The following is a 16,329-nucleotide window of genomic DNA, read 5'->3' on the forward strand; positions in this document are numbered from 1 at the left end:
AAGTCCTTCTCCAGCTTTCTCGTAGGCCCCTGTAAGGTACTGGAAAGCTACTTACTATAACATCTTCATGGAGTGTTCTCCAGGCAAAGAATGGCTGTGTCTTTTTCACTAGTTTTTCTTTTTTTTTTTTTTTAAATGTTAAAGTAATTTCTATCTGATGTAGAACACGCAACACTTTTGTTTCAGAGCAGAGCTATTTTTACACGGTAATATTTTTCTTTATACGCGCTCGAGGGTGGCAGATGTTTCTGCTGAGCTCCTGGGATGGTGTCTGAGATGATCTCTGTGGTGCCCTGGTGTCTGAAGGCGTGTTCATTCCTTCTCAGCAGAACTGAAGAATGGTGGGCTTGCACCTGGGTTTTGGTTTGCGCTGGCGCAGGATCAACAACAGTTTGCAGCGCATTAGTTTTGGCGCAAGCTAGCCTATACTGCAGGGTCACTTTTGGCTGGTTAGAGAAGGCATACTAACAATTTTTTTTCTCATTTTTTTCTTTTTACAAATATTCCCCTTCCCTTGTATCTCTCTTCTTTAACTGTTCCAAGGCCTGTTACTTAAAAGCAATTGAGACTCAACCAAACTTTGCAGTGGCATGGAGTAATCTTGGCTGTGTTTTCAATGCCCAAGGAGAAATTTGGCTCGCAATTCATCACTTTGAAAAGGTAACTACCTAAGGCGGTCATCTTCTCTGCTGGATTTTGGTGTGCATGCTATTGTCTGCTGCAGGTGATAGAAATGTTTTGATAGCAGAGAATTTCATATGATCCTGTTAGTTAACATCTCATTTTAACTGTTTTTTTTACTTGCTGATGTTTCACGCTTCCTGTGTGCTGCCAGAGAGGTGCATTTAGGCCTAGGACTTCATACACGTCAGATAAGAGAAAATTAAGTTGCTGTTCAGTCCTTTAGTCCTGGGCTAACGTTTTTAAAAACTGATTTGATGGTAATAATGTTTTACCTGTTTTGTGTGTGAGGGGAAGAAACAACTTTGTGCTTAAAATAATTTTCGTTATGATTTTGTTTCAGGTGTTACTGCCCTTTGAGTAACTGAGGAGAACAGTTTTAAGTGACACACTAATTCCTCTTCTCCAGGGTTATTTTTCACCGTCATTGTTTCAGACTTCTCTAGATTGGTGTCATCAACTAGTTGTCTGATACCTTTTAGTTAGCATCTTAATTCAGTTTGTACTTGTGCCTTAAGTGACCTAAAACTGAATTTAAGATGAGGTGACAGTTTCTTCCTCATATTTATGACTTAAGATCTACAAAAATAATTTTAACTGCTCAGGATTTTTTTTTTTAATCTGTGTCTAGTTAGTGATAAATTACGAAGTATTTTAATATGGAATTAGAAGTTCCCAGGAGAGAAGTGGGGGCTTATCACTTACCCATGTGTAGCTAGCTCAGTACTGCATCTCCTGTAATTTTATCAGTTAAGTGGGGGTTTTTGTTTTATATTAGTTTTGAGTGGTGTGGAAATGTTTTAGTTCAATGGCTACTGAATTTTCCCTGCACACATGATGTATTTGCTCTTTTCTTGCTCTTGTGACACTGTCTCTCTTTTCGTGCACTGCTCAAGTTCTAAAATGCTGTCTTGTTTTGCAGTAAAGGATACGGATAAGGTTCTTTAGGCTTTCTCCCCTAAAAACAAGTTAAAGGCAACATAACATCAGTAGGCAGGAGTGTTAAATATGATGAGCCTAATGTGAAATAAATGTTTAACACTTTATTCTGCAGTAGTTGCAACTGACTAGGTAAGCAAATAAATAAATTTGAAGGTAGTTATATGCTGTCATTTTTACAGATAAATAGCTTTGTGATTGGTTTATAATACCTCAAGTTTTCCTGCCTTACTAGGTTATTGATGTTTAAAGTCTTAGATGTTTACACATTATGTTTAGCAAATTTTAAAAAACAACAACTAAGTTTCAAAGTGTTTTTATGTTCATGCTCAAATCTGTAACTTCAAAAATATTTTCAGGCTGTAACACTTGACCCAAATTTTTTGGATGCTTACATCAATCTGGGAAATGTTCTGAAGGAGGCAAGGATATTTGACAGGTAGGAACATCAGTACTGTTGTTCTGTCAGGGGCCTGTCAGGTGTATCAAGTGACAGATTGTGTTCCCTCTGTAAAGTGTCTTTGGGCAGTGGTGGCAAAGACTTGAGCTGTAAGCTGAGCGAGGACAGCTCTTTGAAGTGCAGACAGAGCAGGCTCCTGGAATTAAGAAACAAAATAGAATCACGTAGAATGTATTCACTTGTGTTACTTAATACAGTGTCAAAAATAGGAGTTTCTGAAGGTATTGAAAATAGATTTGAAATTAAAGCCAGGGCTGGGTGAAGTTCAGATGTCCAAGAGAAGCATAAATGTTTGAATATTCTTCATGATATGATTCAGGACATGATTTACACGTGTGTCTCGTCTAAAATACTCTTTCATGTAAGACAAACTGAAATACAGCTAAGCATCTGATTGAATATTTATTATTTATTTGTTACATGTTGGCATCATGTTACTGCCTTGGGTGGCAATACTGTTGCTGCCTTGTTGACCTGACTTGTTCTGGGACCTTTAATCTGATACATCATCTTCCTTCTGTTTCTGGAAAGAGCTCCAGGCTGCATTGTTTAAATGCAGTGTAGCATATTGCATCTGTTAATTGGTTTGTAATTTCTGGTAGCTATGGTTTGTGGCCCCAAATTTAATCAAAGCTTGAAGGGATCAAGATAATTATTGTCTCTAGTTGCATTGCACACAATGTAAGTCATTCAGTGATTCCTGATTTAACCATGAATGACTGGGCCAAACAATGTTTCTTCATCACTTCAGATTTTACATCACCTTTTGAGTTTACAATCTATGCTGCTGTGATTATTCTAGAAATTGGATTTGAATACATGAGTCATTTATATAGTGCTGTAGGAGCATGTAATTAAAGCTCTCACCTTTTGAACAAAGGTGTAAGTAAAGTATGATAGGTTAGTGGAGAGAATAAAGATGTGACATGATACTGTTTATTGTTACAATTGAATAATAACTGGAAAAAATGGAGCAAAGGGTTAAAGAAAAGGTGCTTATCCTAGTAATGAAGTGTTTAAACAAAGTAGTTGAAAGCTTTGCTTGTTTTCCAGAAGACTTATATTGCTCACTGTTCAGCATCAGGTGGGAGGAAAACATTACTCTCTTACCAAGTATGTTTTCTAGTCTGCTAGTCACTGCAGAATTCAGCATAGCTTTAAAATAACATGCAAAACGATAATTCATCCCTTAGTTGAGCTTTTATTTCAGGCAGTACTCCTCTGTGTTTTCAGTAATATCTGTACAGGATGGATTTGTGTGTTTATAACACATATCCATTCAAGTTTGGGGTTTTTCATGTAGGTAGCTTTTACAACCAAGGTAAGTGTAATTGCTGCTCTGTGGATCATTGTTTACCTTGTCTTGTTTATGTTGCAGAGCTGTGGCAGCTTATCTACGAGCCTTGAGTTTGAGTCCAAATCATGCAGTTGTGCATGGCAACCTTGCGTGTGTGTACTATGAGCAAGGCCTGATAGACTTGGCCATAGACACTTACAGAAGGGCTATTGAGCTCCAGCCCCACTTCCCTGATGCCTACTGTAACCTGGCCAACGCCTTGAAGGAGAAAGGCAGTGTAAGGAGCACTCTGTGTCTTTTTAAAATTACAGTGAATGGGTTTTTTTAGGCACCAGCTGTCACCAGCTTTATTAAGATGGGTTGTTGCACTCAGTGAGTTAGAAGGAAGAATAATTCAGGAAATGTCCACGTTGTACCATAGAATCATAGACTTATCAAGGTTGGAAGAGACCTCTAAGATCACCAAGTCCAACCATTCACTTGTCACTCTGCTGTAACCCCTAAACTATATCTTCCAGTGTCAGATCCAAATGCCTCTTAAACACTTGTAGGGGTGGTGACTCCACCACCTCCCTGGGCAAACCTATTCCAATGCCTGACGACCCTAACAGGGAAAAAATTTTTCCTAATACCTAGTCTGAATCTCCCCTGTCTCAACTTAAGGCCATAAAATCTGTTAAAAGTGATAGTGGAATGACTTGTCATGAACAGTGCTTTTACAAGAAATTGTCCCGTTTTAACTGGGTCCTTTTTTTTGAAAGGTGGTGGAAGCAGAAGAATGCTACAACACAGCTCTTCGACTCTGTCCCACTCATGCAGATTCTCTCAACAACCTGGCAAACATCAAACGGGAGCAGGGGAACATCGAGGAGGCTGTGCGTCTGTATCGGAAGGCTCTTGAGGTACTGTGGAATGTGAGGGAGTTAGAAATGGGAATGTGTCGTAGGACATAGGTCCTTTCCCTTCTTTGGTCATAAGTAGAGGATTGTCTGCTCAGAGAGCTGACTTATATGAAAAAAAGTAAGAAAATACATTCAAAAAAGGGTAAGAAATGCACAAGTATTTTTGATCTGATCTACTCATGGTGTTGGAGAGACAGTCGGCTTGTTTTTTTTTCCCAGGTGTTTCCAGAGTTTGCTGCGGCACATTCCAACTTGGCAAGTGTTCTGCAACAGCAAGGAAAGTTACAGGAGGCTCTAATGCATTACAAAGAGGCTATTAGGTAAATAGATACTCTCTCTAACAGCCTTTTCTAACAGGGAAGTGCCATGGATTGATGTAGCAGTCCACTCACAGTAGCTTCTTTGTATTCAGATAGTTGCTTTGCAAATGAAGAGTCTGGGTATATGGGTATGGCTTCTCTTTGGAGGAGGACATGACATATCGTTCATATTCTCTTTATTTCTCAGAATCAGCCCCACATTTGCAGATGCTTATTCTAACATGGGTAACACTCTGAAGGAGATGCAGGATGTTCAGGGAGCTCTGCAGTGCTACACCCGTGCCATCCAGATAAACCCAGCCTTTGCTGATGCCCACAGCAACCTGGCCTCGATCCACAAGGTAGCACATGCGAGTGATTCACTCTTGAGTATGGTGGGGCACTCTGAGTAGGTACCCTGAGGATATTTTTATCTGCTGACTCATTTCTGTGTCTTTACAGGATTCAGGGAATATACCAGAAGCCATTGCCTCTTACCGCACTGCTCTGAAACTGAAACCTGATTTCCCAGATGCCTATTGCAACTTGGCCCACTGTTTGCAGGTGAGGAAGATGAGGTTTTGATTCTGATTCTAAAGATTCCTCTGCAGCAGGTGCTAAACTTGGTCATATCAATCAATCACTGATTTAAATGAGAGAGTTTAGATTTCAGTCTTGAATCAGAAGACTATACAGTCGTCATCAGTAATTACTAAGGTTCTTCCATTTTTGAAAGAAGCATTAGTCTCAACCTGTGAAATATCTGATACCTGTTGAAAGAAACCTGTTGTCCCATTATTCTTTGAATTTTTCCTCTTTTTTTTTTTTTTTCAAGATTGTCTGTGACTGGACAGACTATGATGAAAGAATGAAGAAGCTGGTTAGCATTGTAGCTGATCAACTGGAGAAAAACAGACTGCCTTCTGTCCACCCACATCACAGCATGCTGTATCCCCTTTCTCACAGTTTTAGGAAGGCTATTGCTGAGAGACATGGAAATCTCTGTTTGGACAAGGTAGGAAGTCTTACACAGGCCAGTTGTGATTGAAGTTTTTTGTGCCTCTGCCTGTTCCACTCAAGATCTACTACTAACGTAGTTAGTATTAGCCCTTGTAAGCTTTCTGAGTCACATGTAAAGAGATAGGACATAGTGTTCCTCATCAGGTTTTCCAAAGTACATGTGAGGGCATGTTTGAAAAACAGGGAGTGAGTGACTTTCCAGACAGATTGAGGCAGCTCTGTGATAGTATTGCTCAAAATCTGGTCAGTTCCAGCATCCATAGTGCCTGGAACCTGTGAAGGCCTCCAGGGAATCCTTGCTGGAACATGTGAGCTTTGTGTTTGGTTGGCTCTGGGGTTTCCCAATGCACAAGCATTAGTGGTGGTGACAGCAGTGTTACAGGGGTGAGGCATGGCAGGAGGAACTCCTTGTGATTGTTTTGAAGTACTTGGTGAAAACTGGAACAGATTCTTCCAGAAACACCCCGTGCTGTAATGACAAGTTTCCACGAGACTGCACAGCAGCTGAAGCTGCCATGAGTGCAGTTGTTGATGGTAAATTCTTGAACTAAAATTTGATGCAACTTCTGTCTGTCTTCAACCAGAGAATCAGAGCTGTTGGTGTTCGTCAGTGTTGGACAGAGTGTGCAGGTGGCAATTATAGTTCAAAGTAGCTGTCAGCCAGTGGAAGAGTCTGGTTGGCTAGTAGAAAGATCTTGCATTCAGAAGATAACATTTGGCTGTAAAATTGCCTCGTCTTAGTAACCTGTTAATCCTGTCAGTGGTAGTGGCTACAGGTTGATGTCTGGGAAAGATGGTGAGCATGAGAACACACAACTCTGTGCTTCGCAGCAACACTGTTCTGGTCACAAGTGCCTTGTCGTTTCACAGCTTCTTGGGGATAGTGGTGTGCTATTAGTGTATTAATAATCAGGGGTGGAATACTTAAACTGGTAGCAGAAACATCAGCTCACAGTAATGGTGTCTGTATTTTTCTGGGTGTAGATCCATGACATCTTGTGACTCAGTGTGTGGGCAGTACACTCAGCTCCAGTGGGACATGCAGAATGCAGGTTTGAAACAACAGATGTCCACAGGCTGCTTAATTGAAGTTGGGATAAGGCTCATTCTCCGAACTCATAGTAGGGTTTTGTCCCTGTGTTTAGATTTGGGGTTTGGTTTCTGAGTTTATAAACAGTTGTGTGTGTTTTCTTGACAGATCAATGTTCTCCACAAGCCACCATATGAGCATCCCAAGGATCTGAAGGCCAGTGAAGGTCGACTTCGTATTGGCTATGTGAGCTCTGATTTTGGAAACCATCCAACCTCACACCTAATGCAGTCAATTCCAGGCATGCACAACCCGGACAAATTTGAGGTAAAATTATAAGTGCTATGCTTAAAGCTTTAAATATGGTTGTAAGTGGCACCTTTTTCCCTTGGTGCAATCAATTAAACTAGAAGAAATTTTTGTTTCTTGGCTTGTTTTGGTTTTTTTATGGGTTGAAGAGTTCTCCGATCATCCTCCTTTACCAATATCAGGTATAGAAAGTGGGTAAATTTAGATACCTGTCCTTAGAGTTGCTATAGGTAGGATTTGTTGCTCATGGAAAACTCCTTTAAGCTTCAACTGCTGTTGATTGAGTTAATGTGTTTCAACATCAAGGTACTGCCACGTGGTTAATTGGTTTACAGTTCTGCATCTGTTTTTTGTTCACACTGCTGCTGTGGTTTTAAATGTGTTTTCCTCTAGGATACCTGAATTACAAATGTGGTCTTCAGATTGGTCTGGTTAACCCTTTCTCAAAGGGCAGTGGCATACTATGCCCACTCCAGAAGGAGCTCAAGGCAGTCATGTCTGTTTATTTGAGTGTCATGTTAAGGGATTGGGTCTGTAAATAGAACTCATTTCCAATTTGGTTGTTTGCTCCATTTAAAATGTCTCAGTTTTGAGCTCTTGTTTTCCAAGTCGTACAAATTTGCTTATCTTTGTAAAGGATTGTAAGTATTTTCTTCTTGTAAAAGTGTTTTTTATCTTTTTTTAATTGTTGTTGTTGTTTGGTTGGGCTTTTTTAGCTTTTCCCCCTAACTTCTTGCTTTTTTCTGGTCATGAAGTCATTGTAGTCAGAAACCTTTGTGGCAGAGCTTGAATTGTTACCAGAAATGTGGATGTGTAGTAGGTTTTTTTTTTGTGAAAGAATTCAATTGGTGGTCTTAGTACAAGGGGTGTGGGGAGAATGTACCAGTTAACCATGAATGAGCTTGAGACAAAGGGCAGTCCCGCATGTTCTAGGTTTATAAAGCTCTACAGAGCTTAATTTAAATACTAAATAGTCATCTGTTATTCACTCAAACCAGGTTTATATCCTGCATGAGAAGTGCTCTGCATATTGGTGTCTATTTGTTCTCTATGTGCTAGACTGGCTAAAATGCCTGTTTGCATGGTCTGTCCACCTTGATCTTTTCAGATACACTTTGCAGTTTCTCAGTCAGGAGAACTAGTCACTGTTAAAAACCTTCTCCAAGGCTTAGCTTGTCTATCAACCTGACTCATAATTATGATCCTCACTAATTACAAATTCCAAGGTGTCTTGCAGAAGGCATTTAATGCTTTTGTAAATCTGTTCAGGCTGCTTTCCCTTGCACTGATGAGGATGTTGTCTATATGTCTGACAGAATGCAGATGGGGAAAACTGAGGCCTGGTTCAAATATGTCAAAAAAGGGCCCAATACCTCTTTTTTTGACTTCTTTCTCAACTGGTAAATGCCACACAAATGAATAGGATTTGTCTGAAACTGGATGTAATTTGAAATTGCAATACCATATGTTTATATAGCACAGGGGTTTTTGTTAGAAAATTGTTGCAGGTACTCAACTCTCGATGCCTCATGTTCTAGGTGTTCTGTTATGCTCTGAGTCCTGATGATGGCACAAACTTCCGTGTGAAAGTCATGGCTGAAGCCAATCATTTCATTGACTTGTCTCAGGTGAGTTTTTCTGGTGCACTGACCTCTTAGCAAACCAAAGTTCTTGTAAATAAACAAAGATCAGCCTCGAGTATGAGATTTTTACTTGTCATTTCTTGAATTAGTCTGATGTCAGTCTTGGGAATTTGTAGATGGATCATTGTTATGCCTTACCTGGGTTGCAGTGGTTATTGTGATTATTAAAGAGTAATATTAGTAATATTAAATAACTATTCTGTTAGGTCTTAAGATAATAGTGGTATTTAGATATCATGGATTTAAATGCCATGGAAAGTCAAGATGCCACAGCTGCAAATACATTTAAGCTTGCTTTACTCCAGTGAGGTGGGAGATTTTTTCTCTATCAAAATACTGATTTGGTAACACAGGTGGGTTTTTTGTTTGGGTTTTTTTTTTTAAGTTCCATGTGAAAACTGATGAGGATTTCAGTATACACAGAAGTCAAGACAAAGCCCTAAAGCATGAGATAGTTAGTGTACATTAATAGTGGAAGTGTCTTGGCACCTGGACAGTTCTAGTTTAGGTGACAGATAAAACTTGCATGTAGTTTTTAAACTCAGCAGGTTCAGAACCTGCTCTCATAAGTAGCAGGGCTAAATTGGTGTCAGCAGAATTGCTCTTTGAGATGGATTTTGCTAAGCTGACATTTTTTTGGAATAGTGAAGTTTGGTTATGGTTGTAGAAATCCATCTGCCCTTTCTACTCCCCTTTCCTCCTGCTCCTGCCCCAGTTTTGCAGCTGTGGTTGTTGAAACCCCTGGGTCAACAGGGCAGCAAATTCCTTAGGAAACAAAATACTAATTACTGTTTCATATTTAGGAAACTAAATATTGCCCAGAGTGGTACGCTGAGTTTTCTTACCTAGAATTCTTGAGGCATCAAACTTGTATTTTTTGGTTACAGTCCAACTAGGGATTTGTACAGGAGAGTTAAACAGGTAGAAGCAGTTTGCTGTGATCTATTGTGTTAGCAGTGCAATCTGCTGAAAATTAGACTAAGATGGGAACTCAGATCATTTTCAGCTTAAAGATAGGACTGCCTGAGTACGTGTTTACTCTGCTACAAGACGTGAAGTAGCTTTCTCTTGTTAGAAAAGTGGAGTATTTTTATGGTGTGTATTAATTGTAGGGTGAGTCAGCAATAGGAATAGCTGCAGAATAGTTAATTATTTCTGATCTTTAGTTTGAACCGGTTTTTCTGTCCTGCCTTAGCTTGTAAATGTACCACTTGCCCTATGTTGGCTTTGGTTATTAATTAGCCTTACAGGAGTGGTGGTGGTGAGGCTGTTCTGATTTGTAGAACCTCAGTTTCTAGCCTTGAGGTTTTTGTTTTACTGCTGCTGCTGACTAGAGACAGCTATCAAATATTTTCTTTTAACTGCTTGTAGGTAATGGCTAAGTACATAACTATCTCTTAGAGGAATTTAAAAGTGTTGAAAATTCTTTACCTTTCAGTATTAGGCAGGAAGAGAGACATTGTAATTTCCAAGGCTTTGCAGTTCTTGAAAGTAATTGGTAATGCCTTGTGTGCAGTTCCACTCACTTTGTGATTTAGCCAAGAACTGAAGCAGTTTCAGCACTGCTTGAAGTTTTTTCTGGGGTGCATGTGTGCTATTTTGTTCTATGACTCCTTGAGCCTGGCAATGCCTAGGTGTCATCCGTCCTCTGATTTGAATGTGCAGAGGTCAGTCCTCAAGTACCACAGCTAGGATTTCCATCAGCAACTGCTTTAGCTGTGTCTGGCAAACTTGTTTTGGCTTCAGCAGGGCTTTCTGAGGACTTCTGTGAAACCAGGAGTAACAAGATTTAAGTCTCATCCAAATTAAATTATGCAGTTGACATCAATGCATTGGTACACTGACTAACCACATTTATTACTGGAAGTCTGAAACCGTAAAGACCTTTTCTGTCTTCTTTCTCCTTCAGATCCCATGTAACGGAAAGGCAGCAGATCGTATCCATCAGGATGGGATCCACATTCTCATTAATATGAACGGGTACACCAAAGGAGCACGAAATGAATTGTTTGCCCTGAGACCTGCACCCATCCAGGTAACTAAGAGGGCTCTGTATCTCCATAAGAACAGCTGGGAGTAGGAAGAATTTCTTCTGGCAGAATGGAAAGAACATTGAGGGCTTATATTGATTAGTATGCAGAGAGACGTGGGGCTTAGAACATGCAAGACAAGTATCATGATTCTGTTTAAGCACAGTAGTTTGAGGGGGCTTATGTGCTTTATGGACAGTTGACAGTGTCCTGAGAGAGGACTCCGTAGTTCCATGATGTTTCCGGGCACCACTGGCTTTCTTGCCTTAACGAGAACACAGAAAGGGTATTGAAGCAGTTGATTTAGTTTTAATCTCTTCAGGCTTAGTGAAATTCTAGATGCCATAAGTCAGAGTTATGTTCTTGACTAAAGATTTTCTAAAATGCCTATGGAGAGAGAATGAGAGGAACCTGTCTCAGTGTCACTCTAGATTCAGTTTACAGAGTCACTACAGAAGTTGTCTCAGCGAAGCTGCAGTCACTGATGGTTAGTGTTCTGGCTTAAAGCTGCACGCAGCAGGGAGCACTTGCTCAAGGGATCAATTTTAGAACATCCTCAAACTGTTCACTGTCTTGGTAGTGCAAGTTTGGAGTTAGTGGCTGATCTTCGGTTGATAAAACAGAAAAAGGAACTCGAATCTGTAGGTGGAAAATGTAGCTTAAAATACGTTGATATTTAACTTCCTTTACTTGTTCAATGCACCTGGGACTGGAGCCTTGCATTCTTGTTTTTCAGGCAATGTGGCTAGGGTATCCTGGAACCAGTGGGGCATTGTTCATGGATTATATCATCACAGATAAAGAAACTTCTCCAGTCGAGGTGGCTGAACAGTATTCAGAGAAATTAGCTTACATGCCAAACACTTTTTTCATTGGAGACCATGCCAACATGTTCCCTCATCTGAAGGTATGGTGGAAGATAGGGCAAGAAAAGTGGATACTTTCCATAGCTGTTGTTGTAAAATGACAATTACTATAGCAGTTGGTAAAGGATCTGATAACTTCTTTAAATCTTTTTTTTAAACAGAAAAAAGCAGTCATTGATTTCAAGTCCAATGGTCATATTTATGACAACAGGATTGTTTTGAATGGCATCGACTTGAAGGCTTTCCTTGACAGCCTCCCTGATGTCAAGATTGTTAAGGTGAGAGCCACTCTTGTCTGTGTGCAGCCTTGGGGCTGGGGCTGGGACTTTGTGTGATGCTTGTGTGTGATTTATTGCAGATGAAATGTCCTGACAGCTGTGACAATGCTGATGGCAATGCTGCTCTCAGTATGCCTGTCATCCCCATGAACACCATTGCAGAGGCTGTGATCGAGATGATCAATCGTGGGCAGATTCAGATCACTATCAATGGATTCAACATCAGTAATGGATTAGCAACTACTCAGGTGAGGCACTTCAGGGCACTGTTCTCTTGGGTTTTATGTTATATAAGTATGTTTCAACATAACGAGGGAAAAAACCTCCAAGCAAATGTCTCTTCTGTCACGTTGATTTTAGTTCTCATACTGAAGGAAACTCATTATAAGCCACAGATGTACTGGAAGATGATGTTCCCCCCAAAGATAGAGGAGTTTATATCTAGAGGTATCTAAAGTCCAAATAAATGAATTCTTGTTATATAAAGAAGCACTTGTTTGTTCAGAATCTGAAGGCAAGAATTGCTTATTGCCTGCAATCTGCAGGGATTTGTAACCTGTTAGCCAATTGCAGTTGTGTTTCCTATAGAAAAAAATGCTGAGTAATAGAGGCAGAGTTATTCCAGTGTATCTCAGCAACATTTCCATACCTCTTTACATCCTTGGGAGCCATGCACTGTATCACCACCTCTCAGTGCTTAACAGTACATGGGATGTTAGTGACACTTAAATGGTTTTGCTTAATACTTCTTCCTTTGCAGAACTTTTTTAGAAATACCATAACTCATTATACTTGTGAATTTTGTTCAGTTAGTCCTGCAGGAGCCTCTTTTACATTGTTTTTAGATGTTGTTTTATTTTCACCGCTCTACCCATAATCTCATGCCTTGGTTTCTCTTTGAGTTCTTTTATCACAACTGAGACTTCCCATTGAGTTGGTAATAGGTTATGTATTAGTTTGGTCACTAAAGTTGTTGGCACTGTTGTCCTCTGAGAATCACAGGGAATTCTTGGCTTCACACTCCACCACTGAGACAAAACACTCTGAGCTCTGTGCATTTTTAAAACAGGATTTCTGTCTTTCAGTTGCATTATTGTAACACTGCTTTGTGCTGACATCAGCTACTTTTGGGCACAGGTCAAACTGTGCATGTCGTTTTTGAGGTCTCAGTGGCCTGAATTAAGTAGCACTTTTACCAACTTCTGTTGAACTTGGTTACCTTGTGCATCTCGTAACAGTGACAAAGTCTTTGTCCTTCATGTCAAGTGTCAGCAGTGCTTGGCTGCAGTGCCACTGGAATAACTGTTAAATGTATATGGATGTACAGTATGTATATCAAGCCAAAGGCTCTAAGGACCTGTGTTGCCCTCTCTGTACTGATACTTCTAGCTGGTTTTGGTCCCACCATTGCACATTACTACCGAAGAAACCCAGAACCTAAATATTTGTGCTTCCGTTTCCTAATCCTCAAGACTCATGCATGGTATTTTCATTATTCCAGCTTCATCCTCTGTTGTCTGTTATTAGCATATTCCTGGTGTTTGTGCAAGCTGTAAAATCCACTTTTTTTTTTTTTGAAACTCTGCTGTTAACTCTTCTAACCTCATTTTCAGCATTTCCGTTATTTCCTTGTCAGAAAGTTCCTTACAGTCTTACATGAGTCTGTTATCCGTTGACTGTATGTTCTGTGCCTATTGTCGTTGTCTTTAAAAAAAACAAACAGAAAAAACCCCAACAAACAAACCCCACAAAAATCCAAACAAACCAAAATACACCTTTGCTTTTTAAATATCTTCTAATTCTATCCGTAAGTTTTAGTTTCATTTTTGGTCTCAAGGAAATGCAGTGACCTTAAGGAAGGTAGGATTCCATGTGTAATGCCTCTTTATATGATTCTTCTTTCCAATTATTCCAGTTACTTGGAATTTCGGGGAGATATAGGAAGGGCATGAAAATGCCCAGTGTTTTTTGCCTTGGTGGTTGCAACCTTGTGGCATCCACAAGAGTGTACACATACCAGTTAAATTCTTGCTGTGGGTAAGTAGACAATTTTGTTTTGTCTAATAAACCCAAAGATGTGCTTGCAGTAACTTACGGTGCTAACAAATGTTGCAGTGTGTCTTAGGACAATTCCACAGGGCATAGTCTTGTTTCAGTTGTAAATTGAGTGCTTTAATAGCTGCTGTTTTTCCTTTAGATTAACAACAAAGCAGCCACTGGGGAGGAAGTTCCACGCACTATCATTGTCACTACTCGTTCTCAGTATGGATTACCAGAGGATGCTGTGGTGTACTGTAACTTCAATCAGCTGTACAAGATTGATCCTTCCACCTTACAGATGTGGGCTAATGTGAGTATCTGGGGCTAATGTCAAGGCTGAGGTCACACTTCTGCAACACAGCTGTTCTGTTCAGGTTAGAAACTTCATGCTAGTTAAAACTAATTTTTTGTGGAAAACCTTGACCCTGAGCCATTTGAATCCTTAGAGTGCTCATGATGCAGGGCTTAGTGTTAGTAGAATATAGAATTTTTTGGCTGTATTTCAAATTAGTCTGTGCATCCAGCCAGTGCAAATTTGTCTCAGACAGCTTCAGTGTGAGTAGTTAGTTCTCCATTGTGAAATAATTTTGATCTGAGGGGAGTATCAGGTTTCAGCTCATTAGTGTATTGCTGAGAGTTACTTGGGGGTAATTTTTTTTATATTCTACAGCATGGGCCTGTAAATAAATGAGATCACAAATTTCTAGACTTACTCTGTGAGCAGAGTTCCTGTCACTGTCAGTGGGATTAGAAATGCAGTCCTAGTGATTCCATTCCAGATGATGATCTGTTTTTTTTCCTGCTCTGTACCTCAGAAGATTAATGTACTGAATGATTATGCCTTCCAGTGCATTTTGGTGTGTGGTAATTTCTTGTTCAGAAAACTAAATGTTCCTCCCTGATCTTTCTGTATTTGCTTCTTGTTTTGGTTCTAGATCCTAAAGAGAGTTCCAAACAGTGTGCTGTGGCTGCTGCGTTTCCCAGCTGTGGGAGAGCCCAATATTCAGCAGTATGCACAAAATTTGGGTCTTGCCCAAAACAGAATCATCTTTTCACCTGTAGCCCCCAAAGAAGAACATGTGAGGAGAGGGCAGTTGGCTGATGTTTGTCTGGACACTCCCCTGTGCAACGGGCACACAACTGGGATGGATGTGCTCTGGGCTGGCACTCCCATGGTCACCATGCCAGGTAACACGTACAGCTAACACATGGGTTGGAGTATGAGTCATTATTTCATAACAGAAGCCCGGAAAACTTTGCCTCTTGTGGAGGCAGAAGGAAATTAATTCAGTGTGTGCAATTTGCTTGATAAACTTATTCGTGGTTGGTTTTGATTTGGTTTTTATTTCCTTCCCTTCAGGAGAGACTCTTGCCTCAAGAGTTGCTGCCTCGCAGCTCACTTGCCTGGGTTGTCTGGAGCTCATTGCAAAAAGTAGACAAGAATACGAGGATATTGCTGTGAAACTGGGAACTGACCTGGAATAGTAAGCAAACTTGGACTGCGTAGTGTGGTGTCATGAACATGAAGTGCTGTGTTTGGGGACAGTGCTGATACATCAGTAGTTTTAAACTAATATTTAAAATAGCTGTGCAATCCTCTTTTAGAGGTGTTGTGTCCTGCAGGTCATTCAGCTTCTGATCTTGCCGTAAATGAACAGCACTGCCAGTTGAGTGTCAGTGCTGCCTGTTCTCAAGGAATTGCTCATGTGCAAAATGGGTAAAATGTGCAATATATTTTCACCTTTTAAAATTGAAGATTAAGCAGTTTGTCGCTTACTGCAATCTACAGCCACACTGTAAAATGTTACTGCAGTACATCCAGAGGCTGTGGCTGCCCCAACCCTGGCAGTGTTCACAGCCAGGTTGGATAACACCTTGAGCAACCTGCCCAGGGCAGGAGGTTGGGACTGGATGATCTCTAGGGTCCATTCCAACACCTTAACATACTATGAAACTGTGATAACACAACGAGTTAATGTCACAGCTCTTCTGAGCTGAAGTGGTCATGCTGGTCTGCATCAGAGGTGAGGAAGGGCTGAAGCAGCACCAGGAACTTGGTGAAAGTGGGAGCAGGTGTTTTTGAAACTGTTGTACAGGCAGTTCTGGGTTAGCTGAAAATAGATTTCAAAAGTAAACAGTATTATGTAGTCTTTGGAACTTCTCATGACTGCTTTAACTCTTTTTGTAGCCTGAAAAAAATCCGTGGCAAAGTCTGGAAGCAGAGGATATCCAGTCCTTTGTTCAACACCAAGCAGTACACAATGGACCTGGAGCGACTTTACCTTCAGATGTGGGATCACTATGCTGCAGGCAACAAACCAGACCACATGATCAAGCCAGTGGAGGCCACTGAGTCTGCATGAAGAGACACTGTGTACCCACCCGGAATTCTCCAGGATCTGAGCCTCTCCAACACTTCTGCAGAGATGATGAGCTAAATACTGTGCATTTCTACTTAATCTGCCTGGTACTCTGTGGCTGAAGTAATACAATGACGGTGATTCAAGCACAGCCAGACTTATTTCTTGCATGATA

The 16,329-nt window shown here is 40.5% G+C and overlaps 1 protein-coding gene across 1 annotated transcript in view; it reads left to right on the forward strand.

Annotated features, from left to right (window-relative positions):
• Positions 1-16,329, forward strand: part of OGT (O-linked N-acetylglucosamine (GlcNAc) transferase) — a 22,873-nt gene that overhangs the window by 5,851 nt on the left and 693 nt on the right. The window contains exons 4-21 of the mRNA XM_009072083.1: positions 544-660; positions 1,980-2,059; positions 3,459-3,654; positions 4,139-4,279; positions 4,499-4,599; positions 4,787-4,940; positions 5,041-5,142; positions 5,414-5,593; positions 6,797-6,955; positions 8,476-8,565; positions 10,490-10,615; positions 11,347-11,517; positions 11,638-11,754; positions 11,835-12,002; positions 13,952-14,104; positions 14,730-14,982; positions 15,155-15,278; positions 15,983-16,329. The exon at positions 15,983-16,329 is cut by the window's right edge and continues 693 nt beyond it. Of these exons, the coding sequence (XP_009070331.1) occupies positions 544-660; positions 1,980-2,059; positions 3,459-3,654; positions 4,139-4,279; positions 4,499-4,599; positions 4,787-4,940; positions 5,041-5,142; positions 5,414-5,593; positions 6,797-6,955; positions 8,476-8,565; positions 10,490-10,615; positions 11,347-11,517; positions 11,638-11,754; positions 11,835-12,002; positions 13,952-14,104; positions 14,730-14,982; positions 15,155-15,278; positions 15,983-16,157 (2,607 nt within the window). The 3' untranslated portion in view covers positions 16,158-16,329. The remainder of the gene's footprint in view (positions 1-543; positions 661-1,979; positions 2,060-3,458; positions 3,655-4,138; positions 4,280-4,498; positions 4,600-4,786; positions 4,941-5,040; positions 5,143-5,413; positions 5,594-6,796; positions 6,956-8,475; positions 8,566-10,489; positions 10,616-11,346; positions 11,518-11,637; positions 11,755-11,834; positions 12,003-13,951; positions 14,105-14,729; positions 14,983-15,154; positions 15,279-15,982) is intronic.

The sequence above is a fragment of the Acanthisitta chloris genome, unplaced genomic scaffold (assembly GCF_000695815.1).
Source record: "Acanthisitta chloris isolate BGI_N310 unplaced genomic scaffold, ASM69581v1 scaffold13460, whole genome shotgun sequence".
NCBI lineage: Eukaryota > Metazoa > Chordata > Aves > Passeriformes > Acanthisittidae > Acanthisitta > Acanthisitta chloris.